The sequence below is a fragment of the Hyperolius riggenbachi genome, chromosome 6, assembly GCF_040937935.1.
Source record: "Hyperolius riggenbachi isolate aHypRig1 chromosome 6, aHypRig1.pri, whole genome shotgun sequence".
In the NCBI taxonomy this organism is placed as follows: Eukaryota; Metazoa; Chordata; class Amphibia; order Anura; family Hyperoliidae; genus Hyperolius; species Hyperolius riggenbachi.
Window position 1 is genome coordinate 138,053,077 of NC_090651.1, and position 20,718 is coordinate 138,073,794.

At 44.2% G+C, this 20,718-nt stretch overlaps 1 protein-coding gene across 1 annotated transcript in view; it reads right to left on the reverse strand.

Moving 5' to 3' along the window:
- Nucleotides 1-3,495: 3,495 nt before the first annotated feature.
- The window catches only part of SASS6 (SAS-6 centriolar assembly protein), a 46,084-nt gene continuing 28,861 nt past the window's right edge, over nucleotides 3,496-20,718 (reverse strand). Inside the window, exons 10-16 of the mRNA XM_068239984.1 lie at nucleotides 18,452-18,631; nucleotides 17,220-17,301; nucleotides 16,798-16,895; nucleotides 16,571-16,711; nucleotides 16,410-16,486; nucleotides 14,541-14,629; nucleotides 3,496-4,145 (exon numbers count right to left, since the gene is read on the reverse strand). Coding sequence (XP_068096085.1) covers nucleotides 4,054-4,145; nucleotides 14,541-14,629; nucleotides 16,410-16,486; nucleotides 16,571-16,711; nucleotides 16,798-16,895; nucleotides 17,220-17,301; nucleotides 18,452-18,631 — 759 coding nt within the window. The 3' untranslated portion in view covers nucleotides 3,496-4,053. The remainder of the gene's footprint in view (nucleotides 4,146-14,540; nucleotides 14,630-16,409; nucleotides 16,487-16,570; nucleotides 16,712-16,797; nucleotides 16,896-17,219; nucleotides 17,302-18,451; nucleotides 18,632-20,718) is intronic.

Genomic DNA, 20,718 nt, shown 5'->3' on the forward strand with positions numbered 1-20,718 from the left:
GCTGGTGTCTCATTTAGCTCACCCTGCACCCACTAACATGTACATATGGCTTTTGAAATCTTGGGCCTCTAATAAATGGGGAATAAATCTGTAGACATGCACACTAAAGGAACCTTAAGCGGTAAAAGCTGATTCAAAATGTCACTAGTATGCATGATATGCACATGCTTGGTATGCTCTGCGATTGGCTGTAGCGATGTGATGGCTGGTTCACACTGCAATAGCTTTTTTAAGTGCTAGTGGTTTGAAAAGCTCTTGCTAATGCAATGCTATGGATGATTTTTATAAAATCCCATTGCTAGAGTGTTACATTTGCAAAAGCTCTTGCAATGTGAACCAGCTCTAAGGCAGCACAATGAGAAAATGACTCTACATGAATTGTGCCTCAGCTGGAGCCTGCCGGACAGGGATCTATTTATATTCAATACACATGCTGAAGGAAGCCTTTCCTTTGAAAGGTTAGCCTTTGCACTTGATCATACTGATATACTGCCATTTAAGTATGTAAAGCAGAATCTTAGTTATTCATTAGCTTACTTCTCCATGCCTCCTTTACTCTTGCTTGTGTAACTCCTCGTCAGGAAATGGATCAGTTTTTACAGAAACATTTCAGCCTCTCACCTTTATTCTCTTCTATACCACTATATGTTGGATGTTTTAAATCCAAAACTTGAAGATACAGCTCACATAGCAACCTGCTTTGAGGCTGTGCGTTTATTTGTGGCCTTTCTCCATGGTTTTGTTTTAACCTCATGAATGCCAGAAGCTGGCGACACTTTAGACCTGCTGGCACTCAGTAGGTGTAAAGAACAGTTTAGTCTAGATACTGAAACTCCAGAGAAAGCTTTATACAGAATAACAATTATATATTCTAAACCATACAGTTTCTGTATATTTTTGCTTGGTTATTTAAAGTGTTTCTTTGTATAAAAGTGTTGTATAATTTAATAATCACTTTTTTTTTTTTGCTTGGTACTTTGAACATTTCTCATTGGCTCAGATCTGAATAATGTATGTTTACAAATAAACCTAAATATTTTTATATTTAATGTTAAAACCTGTCTTTATTGTGCATACATATCTAGGATCTATTATGACTGTTACATTCACAATTTAAAAAATTGTTATACCAAACTGAATTAAATATTGTAAAAATGTTTCAAATCTTTTCTACAGTAAGTTACACATTAAGTTACACATTTTATATTGCACTTGACTGAAGAATGTTTAATAGTTTCCAAGCTCTCCTGAATTATCCCCCTTAGGCTATGGAAGTTTAAATATTTGGTTAAAGAGGATCTGTAACATCAAAACATCCCCTGGGGGGTACTCACCTCGGGTGGGGGAAGCCTCCGGATCCTAATGAGGCTTCCCACGCCGTCCTCCGTCCCTCAGGGGTCTCGCTGCAGCCCTCCGAGAATGACGTCAATATTTACCTTCCTGGCTCCTGTGCAGGCGCTCTGACGGCTGTCGGCTCCGAACTACACGGAAATACCCGATCGCCGTCGGGTCTGCTGTACTGCGCAGGCGCAACTTTCCGGCGCCTGCGCAGTAGAGCGGACCCGACTGAGATTGGGTATTTCCGTGTAGTTCGGAGCCGAGAGCAGCCACAGCACCCCCGCTGGAGCCTGCAAAGGTAAATATTGAACTGACAGTCGGCTCTGTCGCCGGCTGTTCGGAGGGCTGCAGCGAGACCCCCGTGGGACAGAGGACGGCATGGGAAGCCTCATTAGGATCCGGAGGCTTCTCCCACCCGAGGTGAGTACCCCCCAGGGGATCTTTTTGACGTTACAGAGTCTCTTTAACTAAGGCAAGCCTTGCAGGAAATAAACTAACTAACAGCATTAGCGTACTGAAGGCTATTAGTGTACTTGCATGATGGATTTTTTTTCTTTTTTTCTCAATTTTTTTTATTTTTTTTTATGAAGAGCGATAAATGTGTACAATCATACGGATGATATGGGGTACAGTCATCTGCATACATGAACTGGTACACACATTTAGAACATTCACAGTGTGTTATATGAAATGAACAGTAAAACATAAATGCAAACATTAACTAACTAGAGTACAGGACAGCAGAACCTTCGCGTCAGCGTTCACTGACGCTTGTCAGATGGTTACAACCTAGTTATGCTTACTGCCTCACTAAATGGCAGTCTCTACAGAATGCTTTTACTATAAATGGGTGTCAGTAGCACTGCGGCCTCTATTACCGGCACCCTCAATGGTGTCCTTAGGCTAAACTTTAGTTGGATAGATTAAATGAAAGTCCGCCAAGCAGTGGCGGGCTGTTATTAAAATGATATGGCCGTGAACACCAGAGTGGCTAGGTCACATTCATTCCAGGAAATGGGGCAATCCAAGGGGTTGCCTCCCATCCCTGGGTAGCAGGGCAGGTATCTGCCCCTGGTGCAGAAAAAGGAAGAGAGAAGGAAGAGAATGAGAAGTAGGCCAAGAGGGAGGAGAGCAGATGGTAAAGAAAAGTGGGGACAGAGAGAAAAAGAAAGGAAAAAAAGGTGGGGGGGGGGGAGGAAGTGGCCGACCCTGGCTACACCAGATATCCCATGAGTAGGGAGTTGGGTTTTTAGAGAAGGAGGGGTTAACTGGTTTAAGATCCAACTCCACAGTGACAATGACCCGCTAGACCACTAAGAGGGATGCAGAAAGTCCCTGATGATACTGGTTAATGTAGGGAAGCCAAGTTTTTTCGAAACGGGGAAGGGAGTCATCGAGGATAGCCTTCATCCTGTCAAAGCATAGAGCATTGCTTAAGTTTGCTCTAAATTGCGCTATTGGCAGGGATGGGGATCTCCACGAGCTTGCTACAACCCGTTTTCCCGCAAGACATATGTGCATAAGTAATTTATATTGGTGGGAAGATATTTCTGGTGGGCGCATACCTAAAAGGGCTATTTCAGGGAGCTTGGATATCTTAACTTTGATAGTAGAGTAGATAACTTGAAATATTCTGATCCAGAACCTCCGGGCCTTCGGGCAAGTCCACCATATATGCAAGAGGGTGTGCATGATGGATTTTATCTGTCACATGACAACTTGTGGCATGGTATCTGTAGCCAGCATAAATTGTTTGGCTGCCTAATGCAGAGCACATTTTATATTTACCTGTTTGGGTGCTAGAACTAATTCTCCTTCAGCCACCTGCTACACTCCCGGTTACCGATCACGTTATTACACGTGATTGGTGCTCATACAATAGTGTCAGTAATGCAGCGCTCCTCTAAATTCTGTTAAGGATATTTTAAGGTGGGGTAGGAGTTTTCCCACTTTTAAGAGGAAAGCAGCAGGATAGATGCCCACCCTCCTGTACAGCGATACCGTATATAATTTTTTCCAGCAGCAACCCCCACCAGCCTTAACTGTCTTGTCTGCACATTAATATGATTCTTATGTCAGACATTGTATTCTATGAGGAAATGTAAAAACTAAAACATTTACATGATGGTTACTATATAAACACACTGGAAGCCATAGTAAAGTTCATGGCTAGGCCATGTAATATTTAATACAAGAATATTCAGAATTGCTTCTGAGAAATGAAGGACTCTGATTTAAATATAAACAGTTATACACACCAGGAGAGCACAGCACACATTGTATACAAACAAGGAGGTAGAACAAAATGTAAATTTCTTTGGAGTCAGTAAAATGTTAATTGGAGTTATGTTCATTGTGCAAAATACAGTATTATGTCCGGCAAGGTTAAAGAATTAAAGAGCTTGTATATGTACAGATGCATTCCACAAGTCTCATTCAGTATTGTGAACAGAAAGGAGACTGAACGCAGCTGGAGATCATGCATGCAAATTTAAACTTGTTACTGTAACAGGTAGGAAAACAATTATTCAGGCTCACACACAGTAGCACAACTTCTGAACTGATACAGCTTTCAGAGGTCCCAGGAGGAAGATTACTTCACCTCAATGAAGGGGGCAAACCTCATGATTTAATAATATAGGATCAGCAGTAAAGTCTAACCACTTCTACTTGGAGACCATTGCAAAGTACGATTATTAAGCTTCCAGTGGCTCATCATGAAGTAGAAACTTGTCCAGGAAAGTAAGCAGACTGCACAGGTAGACTTGACTTTGCTTGTGTCACTGTCCGCAATAGTTTTTGTGGCTCTGTAAAGATAGAAATATAACATTTAATTGCTTGATAAGAAAGTTTAGATACATAGTTTTGTTTGTTGCTGTAAACATAAGGAATAATCAAAAGATCACATGAAATAGTTAATGCACATATGGAACATGTCATCCAGACAGTTGAAACAAATTTGTAGTGAAAAATTCTGGATGCTTGCTTGGCTTACAAGGACAAAAAGGGATAATTTGCATATTCAGTAGAGCATTGTGGGTAAACACATATGTTCACTTATAACTGAATTATTGCAAATTTCCTTCTGTTTTAAGAAGGCAAATTACACCAAGCTTTGCTTATTTTAGTAGGAGGGCTTTTTGGTTCCTTTTATCCCCCTATACATTCCTAGTAGTTTGGGTCACCCTGAGCTGCTTGGTTACTCTGTAGTGAAAAATATAAAAAGTCAGATAGCTATGCAGATGGGAGGCTCTCCTATATAGCCTTCTCATGCCTCTTTCGGTGTCCTGGTTCCAGCACTGTTACCTCTGGAAGAACTTGTGTCCCCGTGCGCTCCAAAAGACTGGCAGCACCGAATTGCACATGTGCAGTCTTTGGGATCGCTTGAGGACACAAGTTCTCCTGTAGTCTTCCAAGGACTCACAGAGGTGTATTCAACCAGTTGATTGAATAGCTCTAACAGGGGTGACAGTACTAGAATGAGGGGAGCAAGAGGGGTCTGTGGAGGCTCAATAGCATCCAGAGCCTTCCCTCTCCATAGGTATATACTAGACACTTTCCACTTTTGTACTTTCAGGCTGCTTTCACAGTGAAACGTTACAGGCGCACGTTAGAGCAGCCTGTAACGCAGCCCAACTCACAATAATGAAAACTTAATGGGTTGTTCACAGTGCCCATGTTGCGTTACAGGGTAATGCTTCACGTTGTATGAAAGTGCAGCATGCTGTGCATTCTACGTGGTTTTAGCCGCGTTAGACTGCTTGCACTGGCGCAGTAATTAGCCACATGGCTAATTAACCACTTGAGGACCGTGGGCTTTAACCCCCTTAAGGACCAGGCACTTTTTTTCCATTCAGACCACTGCAGCTTTCACGGTTTATTGCTCGCTCATACAACCTACCACCTAAATGAATTTTGGCTCCTTTTCTTGTCACTAATAAAGCTTTCTTTTGGTGCTATTTGATTGCTGCTGCGATTTTTACTTTTTATTATATTATATTCATCAAAAAAGACATGAATTTTGGCAAAAAAATGATTTTTTTTTTACTCTGTGCTGACATTTTTCAAATAAAGTAAAATTTCTGTATACATGCAGCGCGAAAAATGTGGACAAACATGTTTTTGATTAAAAAAAAACCCATTCAGTGTATATTTATTGGTTTGGGTAAAAGTTATAGTGTTTACAAACTATGGTGCAAAAAGTGAATTTTCCCATTTTCAAGCATCTATGACTTTTCTGACCCCCTGTCATGTTTCATGAGGGGCTAGAATTCCAGGATAGTATAAATACCCCCCAAATGACCCCATTTTGGAAAGAAGACATCCCAAAGTATTCACTGAGAGGCATAGTGAGTTCATAGAAGATATTTTTGTCACAAGTAAGCGGAAAATGACACTGTGACAAAAAAAAAAAAGTTTCCATTTCTTCTAACTTGCGATTAAAAAAAAAATGAAATCTGCCACGGACTCACCATGCCCCTCTCTGAATACCTTGAAGTGTCTACTTTCCAAAATGGGGTCATTTGTGGGGTGTGTTTACTGTCCTCGCATTTTGGGGGGTGCTAATTTGTAAGCACCCCTGTAAAGCCTAAAGGTGCTCATTGGACTTTGGGCCCCTTAGCGCAGTTAGGCTGCAAAAAAGTGGCACACATGTGGTATTGCTGTACTCAGTAGAAGTAGTATAATGTGTTTTGGGGTGTATTTTTACACATACCGATGCTGGGTGGGAGAAATATCTCTGTAAATGACAATTTTTTCTTTTTTCTTTTTTTTTTACACACAATTGTCCATTTAGAGAGAGATTTCTCCCACTCAGCACAGGTATGTGTAAAAATACACCCCAAAACACATTATACTACTTCTCCCGAGTACGGCGATACCACATGTGTGGCACTTTTTTGCACCTTAACTGCGCTAAGGGGCCCAAAGTCCAATGAGTACCTTTAGGATTTCACAGGTCATTTTGAGAAAATTTTTTTCAAGACTACTCCTCACGGTTTAGGGCCCCTAAAATGCCAGGACAGTATAGGAACCCCACAAATGACCCCATTTTAGAAAGAAGACACCCCAAGGTATTCTGTTAAGAGTATGGTGAGTTCATAGATTTTATTTTTTGTCACAAGTTAGCGGAAAATGACACTTTGTGAAAAAACCCAATAAAAATCAATTTCCCCTAACTTGTGACAAAAAATAAAATCTTCTATGAACTCACCGTACTACTAACAGAATACCCTAGGGCAGGGGTCTCAAACTCAATTTACCCGGGGGCCGCAGGAGGCAAAGTCAGGATGAGGCTGGGCCGCATAAGGGAGTTCACGTGTCCCCGCCGCAAAACGAGGGCTGCAGAGCCCCCAAATTGCCCCGGGGGCAATCCGCCGGCATTTCCTGGAAGGGGCAGAGCTTTCAGCTTCAGCTCTGCCCCTCCTGACGTCAATCGCGGCGGATCGCCGCCTCTGCCCGCCCACTCTAAACATAAAAAAAAAAATTGGGAAAATAGGAAAAAATGCCAGGAATCTTCATACAGCCATATTACGGCTGTATAGCGATACCTGGCCAAAGCGCTGCGGCTGCGTATGGACCCCCTGGAAACTCTGTAAGGAAATGTATTGCTCTTTCTTTTGATACATGTAAAATTACACTACCGTTAGGCTTGCTACTAAAAGTGACATTTACCGCATTTAAAAGTATACTATTTTCCTTCGAAACTTTAAAATCGATTTTCTCAAAAACTATAAGGTCTTTTTGAAAAATTGTTTTTTCCTCTTATTCCTAATGATCTCCTTAACATATCCTGCAAATTTAGGGTTTCTAGCATTTAAGGTGGATTTGCTATTAACCATTAAAGTCGGCGGGTTTTTAAATGTGTATTTTTTTCCTTTGCAACTTTAAAATCGATTTTCTCAAAAACTATAAGGCCGATTTGAAAATTTTTTTTTTCCTCTTGTAGCCACTGGGGGCCCCTACAAGCTCTGGGGCCTTGGGGCCACAAAATATTGTATCGCGGGCCGCAAATGGCCCGCGGGCCGCGAGTTTGAGACCCCTGCCCTAGGGTGTCTTCTTTCTAAAATTGAGTCATTTGTGGGGTTCCTATACTGTCCTGGCATTTTAGGGGCCCTAAACCGTGAGGAGTAGTCTTGAAAAAAAATTTCTCAAAATGACCTGTGAAATCCTAAAGGTACTCATTGGACTTTGGGCCCCTTAGCGCAGTTAGGGTGCAAAAAAGTGCCACACATGGTATCGCCGTACTCGGGAAAAGTAGTACAATGTGTTTTGGGGTGTATTTTTACACATACCCATGCTGGGTGGGAGAAATAACTCTGTAAATGGACAATTGTGTGTGAAAAAAATCAAAGGATTGTCATTTACAGAGGTATTTCTCCCACCCAGCATGGGTATGTGTAAAAATACACCCCAAAACACATTATACTACTTCTCCTGAGTACGGCGATACCACATGTGTGGCACTTTTTTGCACCCTAACTGCGTTAAGGGGCCTAAAGTCCAATGAGTACCTTTAGGATTTCACAGGTAATTTTGCGACATTTGGTTTCAAGACTACTCCTCACGGTTTAGGGCCCCTAAAATGCCAGGGCAGTATAGGAACCCCACTAATGACCCCATTTTAGAAAGAAGACACCCCAAGGTATTTTGTTAGGAGTATGGTGAGTTCATAGAAGTTTATATTTTTTTGTCACAAGTTAGCGGAAATTGATTTTAATTGTTTTTTTTCACAAAGTGTCATTTTCCGCTAACTTGTGACAAAAAATAAAATCTTCTATGAACTCCCCATACTCCTAACTGAATACCTTTGGGTGTCTTCTTTCTAGAATGGGGTCATTTGTGGGGTTCCTATACTGCCCTGGCATTTTAGGGGCCCTATACCATGAGGAGTAGTCTTGAAACCAAATGTCGCAAAATTACCTGTGAAATCCTAAAGGTACTCATTGGACTTTAGGCCCCTTAGCGTACTTGGGGTGTAAAAAAGTGCCACACATGTGGTACCGCCATACTCAGGAGAAGTAGTATAATGTGTTTTGGGGTGTATTTTTACACATACCCATGCTAAGTGGGAGAAATCTCTCTACAGAGAGATTTCTCCCACCCAGCATGGGTATGTGTAAAAATACACCCCAAAACACATTATACTACTTTTCTTGAGTACGGCGGTACCACATGTGTGACACTTTTTTGCAGCCTAGGTGCGCTAAGGGGCCCAACGTTCTATTCACAGGTCATTTTGAGGCATTTGTTTTCTACACTACTCGCAGTTTAGGGCCCCTAAAATGCCAGGGCAGTATAGGAACCCCACAAGTGACCCCATTTTAGAAAGAAGGCACCCCAAGGTATTCCGTTAGGTGTATGGCGAGTTCATAGAAGATTTTCTTTTTTTTCACAAGTTAGTGAAAAATGACACTTTGTGAAAAAAAAAAAATCAATTTCCGCTAACTTTTGACAAAAAAAATAATTCTATGAACTCGTCATACACCTAACAGAATACCTTAGGGTGTCTTTTTTTCTAAAATAGGGTCACTTGTGGGGTTCCTATACCGCCCTGGCATTTTACGGGCCCAAAACCGTGAGTAGTCTGGAAACCAAATGTCTCAAAATGACTGTTCAGGGATATAAGCATCTGCAAATTTTGATGACAGGTGGTCTATGAGGGGGCGAATTTTGTGGAACCGGTCATAAGCAGGGTGGCCTTTTAGATGACAGGTTGTATTGGGCCTGATCTGATGGATAGGGGGGTGACAGGAGGTGATTGATGGTGTCTCATGGGATGGTTAGAGGGGAAAATAGATGCAATCAATGCACTGGGGAGGTGATCGGAAGGGGGTCTGAGGGGGATCTGAGGGTTTGGCCGAGTGATCAGGAGCCCACACGGGGCAAATTAGGGCCTGATCTGATGGGTAGGTGTGCTGGGGGTGACAGGAGGTGATTGATGGGTGTCTCAAGGTGTGATTAGAGGGGGGAATAGATGCAAGCAATGCACTGGCGAGGTGATCAGGGCTGGGGTCTGAGGGTGTGGGCGGGTGATTGAATGCCCTAGGGGCAAATAGGGGTCTAATCTGATAGGTAGCAGTGACAGGGGCTGATTGATGGGTAATTAGTGGGTGTTTAGGGTAGAGAACAGATGTAAACACAGCACTTGGGAGGTGATCGGCCGTCGAATCTGCGGGCAATCTATTGGTGTGGGTGGGTGATCAGATTGCCCGCAAGGGGCAGGTTAGGGGCTGATTGATGGGTGGCAGTGACAGGGGGTGATTGACAGGTGATCAGTGGGTTATTACAGGGAAGGACAGATGTAAATAATGCCCTGGCGAATTGATAAGGGGGGGGGGTCTGAGGGCAATCTGAGCGTGTAGGCGGGTGATTGGGTGCCCGCAAGGGGCAGATTAGGGTGTGATCTGATGGGTAACAGTGACAGGTGGTGATAGGGGGTGATTGATGGGTAATTAGTGGGTGTTTAGAGGAGAGAATAGATGTAAACACTGCGCTTGGGTGGTGATCTGATGTCGAATCTGCGGGCGATCTATTGGTGTGGGTGGGTGATCAGATTGCCCGCAAGGGGCAGGTTAGGGGCTGATTGATGGGTGGCAGTGACGATGGGTGATTGACAGGTGATCAGGGTTGATAGATGCATACAGTACATGGGGGGGGGGGGTCTGGGGAGAATCTGAGGAGTGGGGGGGGTGATCAGGAGGGAGCAGGAGGCATAAAAAAAAAAATAGCGTTGACAGATAGTGACAGGGAGTGATTGATGGGTGATTAGGGGGGTGATTGGGTGTAAACATGGGTCTGGGGGGGGGGGGTCTGAGGGGTGCTGTGGGCGATCAGGGGGCAGGGGGGGGAAATCAGTGTGCTTGGTGCAGACTAGGGTGGCTGCAGCCTGCCCTGGTGGTCCCTTGGACACTGGAACCACCAGGGCAGGAGGCAGCCTGTATAATACACTTTGTAAACATTACAAAGTGTATTATACACTTTGTATGCGGCGATCGTCGGGTTAACATCCCGCCGGCGCTTCCGTATGGCCGGCGGGATGTTGCGACGGGTGAGCGGAGTCAGGCGGCGGTGGAGGATCGCGTCACGGATGATGCGATCGCTCCGCCCATGCCCCTACAAGGACCGCCGCCATTTGTCAATACGGCGGTCCTTGCGGGGTCCACTTCCCGGCCACCAATTGTCAATACGGCGGTCGGGAAGTGGTTAATATTCACTGCACTGCTAACGCGCAGTGTTTTCTTCCTGGAGCGGCTTTGTGCGCTGATTGGCTGGCAGGACCATGTGATGCGGAGTCTTCCGATCACGTGGTCTCCACAGTCTACTGCACACCAAGAGCTGCATAACGCGGCTCACGCTGGCATAGTCCAACACCACCAGGCGTTGCGTTAGGGACACGTTATGCGACCTTAACATCCCCTAAAACGCAACGTCTTGGTGTGAAAGAGGCCTAAAGGACAACTGAAGCAAGAGGGATATGGAGGCAATTTATTTAGTAATACTTGTTGCCTCTAATACTTTTAGCGATAGACCCTGAACAAGCATATACTGATCAGGTGTTTAAAATAATCAGTTCTGACCAGGGATACTGAAGGATTAATCACGAATAACCACCGTGGCTACATGTGATTCAAATGAGGTTTAATTACAGCAGCTGAGCGGCAAGGAATGAAAGGGTTATTTACCCATAAATCCGCATCCTCCCCGCTCTCCATAACGGTCCATGCGTCTTATTAGCGTTCCAAGCCTTGCTGCCGTCACTTCCTCCTTCAAGCCGGGAGGAGGAAGTGACAGCAGCAAGGCTTGGAACGCTAATATGATGCAGATTTATGGGTAAATAACCGTTTCGTTCCCCACCACTCAGCTGCTGTAATTAAACCTGATTTGAATCACAAGCAACCACCATGGTTACTCGTGATTAATCCGTGATGAGCATCCCTGGTTCTGACAAGATTAACAGCAGAAACAAGCATGCAGCTAATCAGACACTACTGCATCAAAATAAAGCTGCCAGGTAATTGGTTATAGTTAAAAATGAAATGAATATGGCAGCCTCCATATTCTTCTCTCTTGTGCAGTGTGCGCCAGAGCTATCTGAGGAAAGAGCTAACTTCTGAAACGCCGTGCGTCATGGTAACCCGGCTCACACTCATTGTTGCCTGTTGTAGATTTTAATATGTTTAAATAAACCATTTGATTTTAGACGGTGCGGATCCTGCCATCCTATTTGTTCTGAAGCTGGAGGCATGAAAGCACAGAGCGTGCAGCTGCTGGGAAAACAGAAGAGACCCAGTGCATTGCTGGAGCAGGAAAATATTACAATGCTCAGGGGCCCCATCATAAATTTGCTAGACAGCCCTATGGATTGTTTTTGTACCCCGCACATTTAAAGCTCTCAAGGGCCACATTCGACCCAGAGGCTTTGAGTGTGACACCTGTGCTGCATAATATAAAGCATTATTAACCTACCTATAGTGTTAATTTAGAAAAAAAAAATACATTTCCTGCAGCAGCCAAAAGCACAGTCAGAGAAGCTACCATAGCCATACCCCCTAGACCACCTACCTGACCATACAGAAACTCACTGAAGCAGTGGTTAGCTTATAGTTGAGTGGGTGGTAAGGAGGCTTGGCCACACTGCAATAAACCAAGCCTATCTATCTGAATTTAAGTGGGACACAAATAGTTAAACAGCTTTTTTTCGATTCAGTTTCCAGAAAAAGTAAAGCCATGGATATGCTAAACGCACCACCCATCAATACCACCAAAAACTGCCATTGTCGATCAAGGTGCTGATGGAAAACACAATCTTTGTCCAAATAGACTATTAAATCTAACGGAATGTTTACTTGGGCAAACAAATGTATAGAGTAAGGTCAGTTTTAATAGAAGGTTGTTATCCGTCAGGAAGAACACAAAAGGTTTTACGGTAAGTGCAGGAAAGTTTAAAGGGGTATTTCTGTTTGTATTCCAGCCAAACAAAGCAGCGTGTGGATTCTAAACAGCAGCAGTGACAACCTTAACCACTTCTGTACCAGCAGTCCCTGCCCCCTTCAGGACCAGACTGCTGGTATGGTAAAACGCCACCTCCCAACAAATCGCCACACATACCCAGTCTCGCCAGTCATGACGCTGCCCCATCGCCGCAAGCTCCTCTGACAGCCGATCAGGAGCTGCTTTCATTGGCTCCTGATGCTGTCTTATATTTTGCTCCGTGATCAGGAGCCAACGAAAGTGGCTCGTGACCTGCTTACAGAGCTCTGCCGTCTAGAGCGACGGGAATGCGTATCTTATCTTGTAAAGGCCCCCCGAAGTTACTTCCGCGTTATCGATGTCAAGCAGTGCACAGGTGCGTCCTTGATTGCACGGCCGGGAGTGCTCTGCGCATGCGCAGTATGTATGAACATTCTGCACAAGAGCAGAACAATTCTAGCCACAGTAGCACAGAACACTACCACTGAAGAAGATAGCGGAGACGATCCTGGGACAGCAGAGTGGCCAGGGAGGACGGAGAGGAAGCCCACGATCCTCATGGGGCTGGAGAAAGCCCCAAGTATAAATTGCCCCTAATCCTTAATCTCAGGTTCCCCTTAAAGAAGGGGTGGGTTTAAAGGGAACCTAAACTGAGGAGGATATGGATTTTTCCTTTTTAATTTAACCACTTGATGACCCACCCTTTACCCCCCCTTAAGGACCAGCGCAGTTTTGAGTGATCTGTGCTGGGTGGGCTCTGCAGCCCCCAGCACAGATCAGGGTGCAGGCAGGGAGATCAGATTGCCCCCCTTTTTTCCCCCCTATGGGGATGATGTGCTGGGGGGGTCTGATCTCTCCTGCCTGCTGTGGGTGGCGGGGGGGGGCACCTCAAAGCCCCCCTCCGCGGCGAAATTCCCCCCTCCCTCTCCTACCTGGTCATCCCCGGGGATCGGGGCTGCACAGGACGCTATCCGTCCTGTGCAGCCAGTGACAGGACGTCCCCTGTCACATGGCGGCGATCCCCGGCCGCTGATTGGCCGGGGATCGCCGATCTGCCTTACGGCGCTGCTGCGCAGCAGCGCCGTACAATGTAAACAAAGCGGATTATTTCCGCTTGTGTTTACATTCAGCCTGCGAGACGCCATCGGCGGCCCGCAGGCTATTCACGGAGCCCCCCGCCGTGATTTGACAGGAAGCAGCCGCTCGCGCGAGCGGCTGCTTCCTGATTAATTAAGCTGCAGCTGGCGACGCAATACTGCGTCGCTGGTCCTGCAGCTGCCACTTTGCCGACGCACGGTATAAGCGTGCGGTCGGCAAGTGGTTAATACCAGTTGCCTGACTCTCCTGCTGATCCTGTGTCTTTAATACTTTTAGCCACAGCCCCTCAACAAGCATGCAGATCAGGTGCTCTGACTGAAGTCAGACTGGATTAGCTGCATGCTTGTTTCAGGTGTGTGATTCAGCCACTATTGCAAGCAAAGAGATCAGCAGGACTGCCAAGCAACTGGTATTGTTTTATGCCGTGCATACACGGCCCGTTTTATGCGCCGGATCGAGCCATCGGCTTGATGCCGGCGCGTCCCCGCCGGCGCTTCCTTATCACCGCTCAATTCCCTGCCATTGTCCGCCGGCGGGAATCGAGCAGGCGGGGGTCGAGCAGTGTGATCGGACCAGCTGGCCGGATCAGCAGGTCGATACACGGTACAGAAACGTACCGTGTATCCCCAGCATATGAGGAAACATCAATATCCCTCTCAGTTAAGGTTCCCTTTAAAGCAGATAGCATGAGGAAAAAAATCACTCTGAACATCGCATACACTTCATTGCAGTGCAATTCTGTGCCTTCAAATGCCTCTGCTACATAAAGCTCCACTGTGAATTTGACCTTACTCTTTACAAAAGCACTCCCATACAAAGATAATGGCACCCTAATTGGTTGCATTTTATTTTGACAATTTTTAAGTGTAATTTCCAATATCTTTTATTTAAGGTTATTTTTTCAATTTTCCTTTTGATGTGCTATCTGCCACTGTTAAAATAAACCTACCATTGAAATGATACTGTTCTGAGACTTTTCATTTGTCATTGGACAAACTTACAAAATCAGTGAGGAGTCAAATAATTATTTCCTCCACTGTATATGGCAGTTTTAATACAAATTATATAGCTACATTTTTTACAGCTAGATAGTGCTCAAGTTATCAGCCCATGCTATGCAAAAAATAGCCTACCTGAAGCAGTGTTCTGATTGAGTCCCTGCAAAGGAAGGCCGACTTCTCTCCTCTTCAAATATTTTAAGTCTAGCCCTGCTGGCTCGCCACTGAAAAAGAAAGCATGTACATGAAATAGGATAACACTGGGCTAATGTCATTTGAAGGCATATTTATACTTCATTGAAGCCATTTGAGAACAGATTGACATGTGGCCAGTACTCTCCTTGAAGCACTGGGTCCCTGGTTCAAATCTCAGCCAGGGCACTATCTGCACTGGGTTTGTATGTTTTCCCCATCAGTGATTACCACAAGCTGCCAGTCAATTAGATACATATCCGAGTCCTTCGTAGTACGCCAAATAGAACAGTGCTTGGCCAAAAAGTTAAAACTGGCCATACGCTGGTTTGATATGGCCAGCAGATAGATTATCTGATCAGAGAAGGGATGTATCTGTTCAACTTCCTCCGCACACTGCTCACAGATTTTCAATTAATTTCTCACCTGTCTGTCACATGGTCCCAGTCTCTGCTTCTCCCCGCCGGCTGCTCCTCTTCACTTCTGTGTCTCTGGGTAACCTTTGTAGTGTAATGCACGGGACAGATACTAGGGGCACTGTGACCACTAGAGGCTCTTAGTATATATATCCCCTGCACTATGTCACACAGGCACCCGGGGACAGGAAGTAAAGAAGATGCTGGGGAGAAGCAGAGACCGGGACCAGCAGGGATTGGGCTGTGCAGCGGACAGGTGAGAGTACCTTCTTGTCAGTTGCCAAATTGACCACTGCTGGCGATGCACTGCCAATCCACTGCTTATCGACCAAAATTTTCAACCCAGACTAATTGACCCAATCGCTTGAGTAGACGAAATGCTGCACAGATTTGATCAGAGCAATTTAATTGGCCGTATATAGACAGGAGAAAATTATGACTGTATGGCCTGCTTTACAACAGTATTCTCAGTAGTTGACAAAACTGTACTCAGCAGTAGCACATAATGCTTCTAAATATACTAGTACCTAGGTTCTCAACGTGCGGTACACGTACCCCAGGGGGTACTTCTGATGGTTCCAGGGGGTACTCAGACTTGCTATACTTAACCAAGAATAACAAATTTAGAGTTTTAGAAAATGATAAATCCCATTTAAACAATACCAAATTAGTAATTTAGCTGAATAAAAGCAATAGTAAATGCTTGGAAATTGTTTAGAACCAATTATCATGTAATATGATACATACATACATTTGTCAAGGGGTACTTGCGAGAATGTTTACTATGCTAGGGGGTACTTGGCAAGTACAGGGTTTTAAAAGGGGTACATACTAATAAAATGTTGAGAAACACTGTACTAGTAGACCTAAGCCCGTTTCAAAACAGGCTGTAAGTCTCATCCTCCCCGTGACCGCCGCACAGTCACCGCGCATGCGCGCACCCGCCGCATGCCCCTTATGGCCCAGTCCTCCCTCAGTCTGTGCATCCCTCCCTGCACATGCGCAGTAGCGCAAAACACGGGACGCGCGCACACACACACGAAGTGCAGGGAAGGGACGCAGAGACAAAGGGGTTTTATTATAGAGTATAGCTCCCCACCTTATAACATCATAATCATCGGTCTACTCTGCTGTACAAAACTGCAGCACAGCATATCACACTAAGCTCATCCAAGTCAAAGAGACAGTATGAAGTGTACGGCACTCAGGTGGGCAGCGTAGGATCTACCCGGATGTCCTTTATAGTAGATCACGATCTACATAATGGGTACCCATGATTTAGACCATACATTATACTTCCGAGTTCCATCTCACTATAGACTTGGCAGGTTGACACTAATCAATGTAGTAACAAGAACAGTGACATTTGGCTGAAGGAGTGGCACTAGCAACTTACTTCTCTTTATTTGAAAGAGTCGCCCCAGGAAGACTTTGTTGCTGATTTGCTCTGGTAAGTGGATTACTATACTGAATCTGAAGAGAAAACAGACAATTTGCTTACAGAACAGCAAGAGAAATAGAAGGAAACAATCATCTGCCTTTCCAGTCACTACTTACCCTCATGCCTGGGCGGTTTACCTCCAGCGAGGGTTGGAGGGTGGAAGAGGCGGCTGGAACAAAGGGTACAATGGTAACAGGGTAGGGGTTAGGGAGAGGGTAGTTTATCCGTGGATTGTGACAAGGTATCCTATTTTCTACCTATTAGGAGAATAAAGCAGAAATGAAATAAGAATGCTGAAATTAGCGTGGCATAAACAGGTAAGCAGTAAATAAGAAAAACTCACCATTTGGTTAGGCGACACTGTTGCCCTTAATGGAGCACCGCTTGGATTGGAGCCAACAGACTGCGTCTCGTTCAGTTGCTTATTTAACCAGGATATTACTGCATTAAGGCACAATTATAAGCAGAGTTTATTCATCAAACATTGAGTCATCACACGGTATTTGCTTATAGCATATATTACACTGTAGGGTAAAATACTGAATTTTAAATTAATTAAAAGCAATAAAGAATGCATTTCCTCACAAATACTGGATTTGCCTAAACTAAAGGAATGCATGAGAAGATGCTATTCACAATAGGGGTTACTAGGCAAACACTAACTTTCATAAGCTGTACTAAGCAAGCTCTTTGCTCGCCTCACCCAGAGTATCAGATTAGACATTAGGTTTGATCCAATGTCAAACAAAAGTTTTGTAAACTCACCATTCTCGTTTGTTTTAAGTAGCTCTTTGCCCTCCTCCAATTTTTGTTCTGTTTGTTGAAGTTTCTCTTGTAACTTCTCTGCCTAGGATTAGAAAATCTAGATCAATTTCAATCAAACAAAGCCTGAAATACAAAAACTATTCAGAATGCAATCCACTCTTAAACTAATGCGAAGTCAGCATTTATGCAAGAAAAGAGAGGAGAAATGTTAGAAGGTACGGAAAAAAGTAAAAAGAAGACTGGTATGCTTAATTCTACTCTAAACCTGAATGCAAAGTGGTAGTCAGATGTTATCTTGAATCTTTCCTCTTCGCTGCTCTGGAAATATTGCAGCCTCCCCAGACTTGTAGGCCATTTGTCGGAACAAGTCGAACAAATCAATTCTAATGGATAAATGTGAAGGGATCCTATTGATTAATATAGGATCCATTTACCATATCCATTTACCATTTTGTGTGCCAACGTGAACCAGGTCTAAGGGTTTGGGCATCAAAGGGATTTACCTAAAACTGCCAAAGCCAAATTACAGCAAGGAAAAACAAAACCAGTTTAGTAAGCAGGCAGTGTGGACTTATGACAACTCAACTACACACTTTAAAATGTTGCTGGAAATGATGGTTGGAGATCAGTTTTGGAATCAGGGCTGTCCAGACACACAGCTCCACTTCTGGCTGAGCAGCATGTTCTGCATAGAGAGAGGAGGGAGGACTATGTACAAGCAGCATCCTGCTCATACGGGCTTCCTTTAACATTATATGGGCAATAGCAGCAGCCGTGGTCCATCCCAGCAAATCACTACAGGGGAGGCCACTGACAATGGAACACCTGTACACACTTCAGATTTTTTTTTTGCGCTAGTGATGTGAAAAGCTCTTGCTAATGCAACGCTATGGGTGATTTTTATAAAATAATATCCCTCGAGTGAGAACACACACATAGCATTGCGTTAGCAAGAGCTTTTCAAATTACAAGCGTTTTAAAAAAGCTCTTGCAGTGTGAACCAGCGCTTTCAATTGGAGAAAAAAAAAACAACAAAGTAAAAAATGTCAAGGACTCCAGAGATTAAAATAAATAATTAGTAAAATGGAACTTGTTTTCAGCCTTTCCTATAATGTTCCATAATTTTACCTCAAACCCTTTTATGAGTCATATTGATGGATTTCCACAATGAAACCGCCAGTCCCATTTATCCTCCTAATCCTAGTCTTTAGCACACTCATCATAGCTCTTACCTCCTCCTCTTTCATGTGGAGATTTCGCTCCACGTCAGCAAGCTTTTTCTCTGCTTCTTGAACCAGCCTCTCCTTCTCAGATAAAAGTTTTTCCTGCTGTACAGTGACCGCGTTCTTCAGCTTCAGTTTCCCTATTAAACTTTTCAGGTCCCCCTGAAGCCTCTTAATTATAGCATTGGCCTATAGAAAAAGGAATACAAAAATAATTACTACCCAACATGAACTGCATATACAGTGGGATGCAAAAGTTTGGGCAACCTTGTTAAAGAGACACTGAAGCGGAAAAAAAAAAATGATGATATTATGATTTGTATGTGTAGCACAGCTAAGAAATAAAACATTAAGATCAGATACATCAGTGTAACTGGATATACAGTCTTTAAATTTATATTCAGATGGGTACTCTCACCAGCGTTCAAAGGCTGACTTGTCACAGATCAGCTATAATGGCATCATGGGTGAATTTCACTCCTATGGCTCCTATGCGGAACTTCGACCACACTTGTGCTTGTTCCTCAAAAGAAACAATATTGCATAGCGTAATACTGTCACCCACTGAGGCTACTATAAACTATAATTTGTGCAAAAGTGAGTGCACCTGCCACAATAAGTGCACCCCACCTTGTGTTCCAAACTTCACCATGCACAATAGACAAAATGCACGCTCACCAGATCTAAGCGCTGATCTATTTAGGACCAGCAATTTTCGCTTATATATCTCCTCGACCCTTGTTCTTGCTCCGCAGTGGGTAATCCTCACTTGTTTCCTCAAATAGAGAAGGTGCAAACCTCATAGCGTATCACAATATGGCATTTCAAGGACATGTGTTCACCCTCTCACAGTGAACGCACACCACACTCTGTGCTCGTGTTCCAACCTCCACCACTTAAACAGAAAGGCCAGCTCGCTCACCAGATAGACCTGTTGATTATGCCCGGTCCAACCGCTGACCGCTTATGGTTATCGAAAGGTTGGTCCCTTTAGCGTCTAGGTCTGCCGCCGGCCGACAAGCCCCTGATGAGTCATCGTGACGAAACCGGTAGGGCGTGGCCTCAAGCGGCAGACATTCAGACGCTAGAATATCAGCGGTGAGGACGTCCTTGGATTGTTTTATATGCGCATACTGATTTTACTAAATGTGAGTGAAAATTTTAAACTTTTTATGGAAAATAAAAGACAGAGTTACGCTATGCAAGGTTGTGTCAGTTTGTAGGTTGAAGCAAGCTTTTTAAAGGGACCAACCTTTCGATAACCATAAGCGGTCAGCGGTTGGACCGGGCATAATCAACAGGTCTATCTGGTGAGCGAGCTGGCCTTTCTGTTTAAGTGGTGGAGGTTGGAACACGAGCACAGAGTGTGGTGTGCGTTCACTGTGAGAGGGTGAACACATGTCCTTGAAATGCCATATTGTGATACGCTATGAGGTTTGCACCTTCTCTATTTGAGGAAACAAGTGAGGATTACCCACTGCGGAGCAAGAACAAGGGTCGAGGAGATATATAAGCGAAAATTGCTGGTCCTAAATAGATTAGCGCTTAGATCTGGTGAGCGTGCATTTTGTCTATTGTGCATGGTGAAGTTTGGAACACAAGGTGGGGTGCACTTATTGTGGCAGGTGCACTCACTTTTGCACAAATTATAGTTTATAGTAGCCTCAGTGGGTGACAGTATTACGCTATGCAATATTGTTTCTTTTGAGGAACAAGCACAAGTGTGGTCGAAGTTCCGCATAGGAGCCATAGGAGTGAAATTCACCCATGATGCCATTATAGCTGATCTGTGACAAGTCAGCCTTTGAACGCTGGTGAGAGTACCCATCTGAATATAAATTTAAAGACTGTATATCCAGTGGAGCCCTATATAGTGTATGCAGTTGAACTGTATATGGAAAGAGACTGTTAGACTGTGTGAGCGCTGCACGGACTTTTCCTTCAATGTTGTTAAGGGGATAGGTACCCCTAGTCTGTTTAGCGATCCATTTAGGAATATCTGTGTAACTAAATTGTAGATCTATTTTTGGAGGAGCGCCAAGACCACTTTTGCCTTACATCAGTGTAACTGTTTCCAGTACAGGAAGAGTTGAGAAACTCCAGTTGTTATCTCTATGCAAACAAGCCATTAAGCTCTCCGACTAAGTAATGGAGAGGGCTGTTATCTGACTTTTATTATCTCAACTGTTCCTGGACTATTTACTTTTCCTCTGCTAGAGGAGAGGTCATTACTTCACAGACTGCTCTGAAAGACTCATTTTGAATGCTAAGTGTTG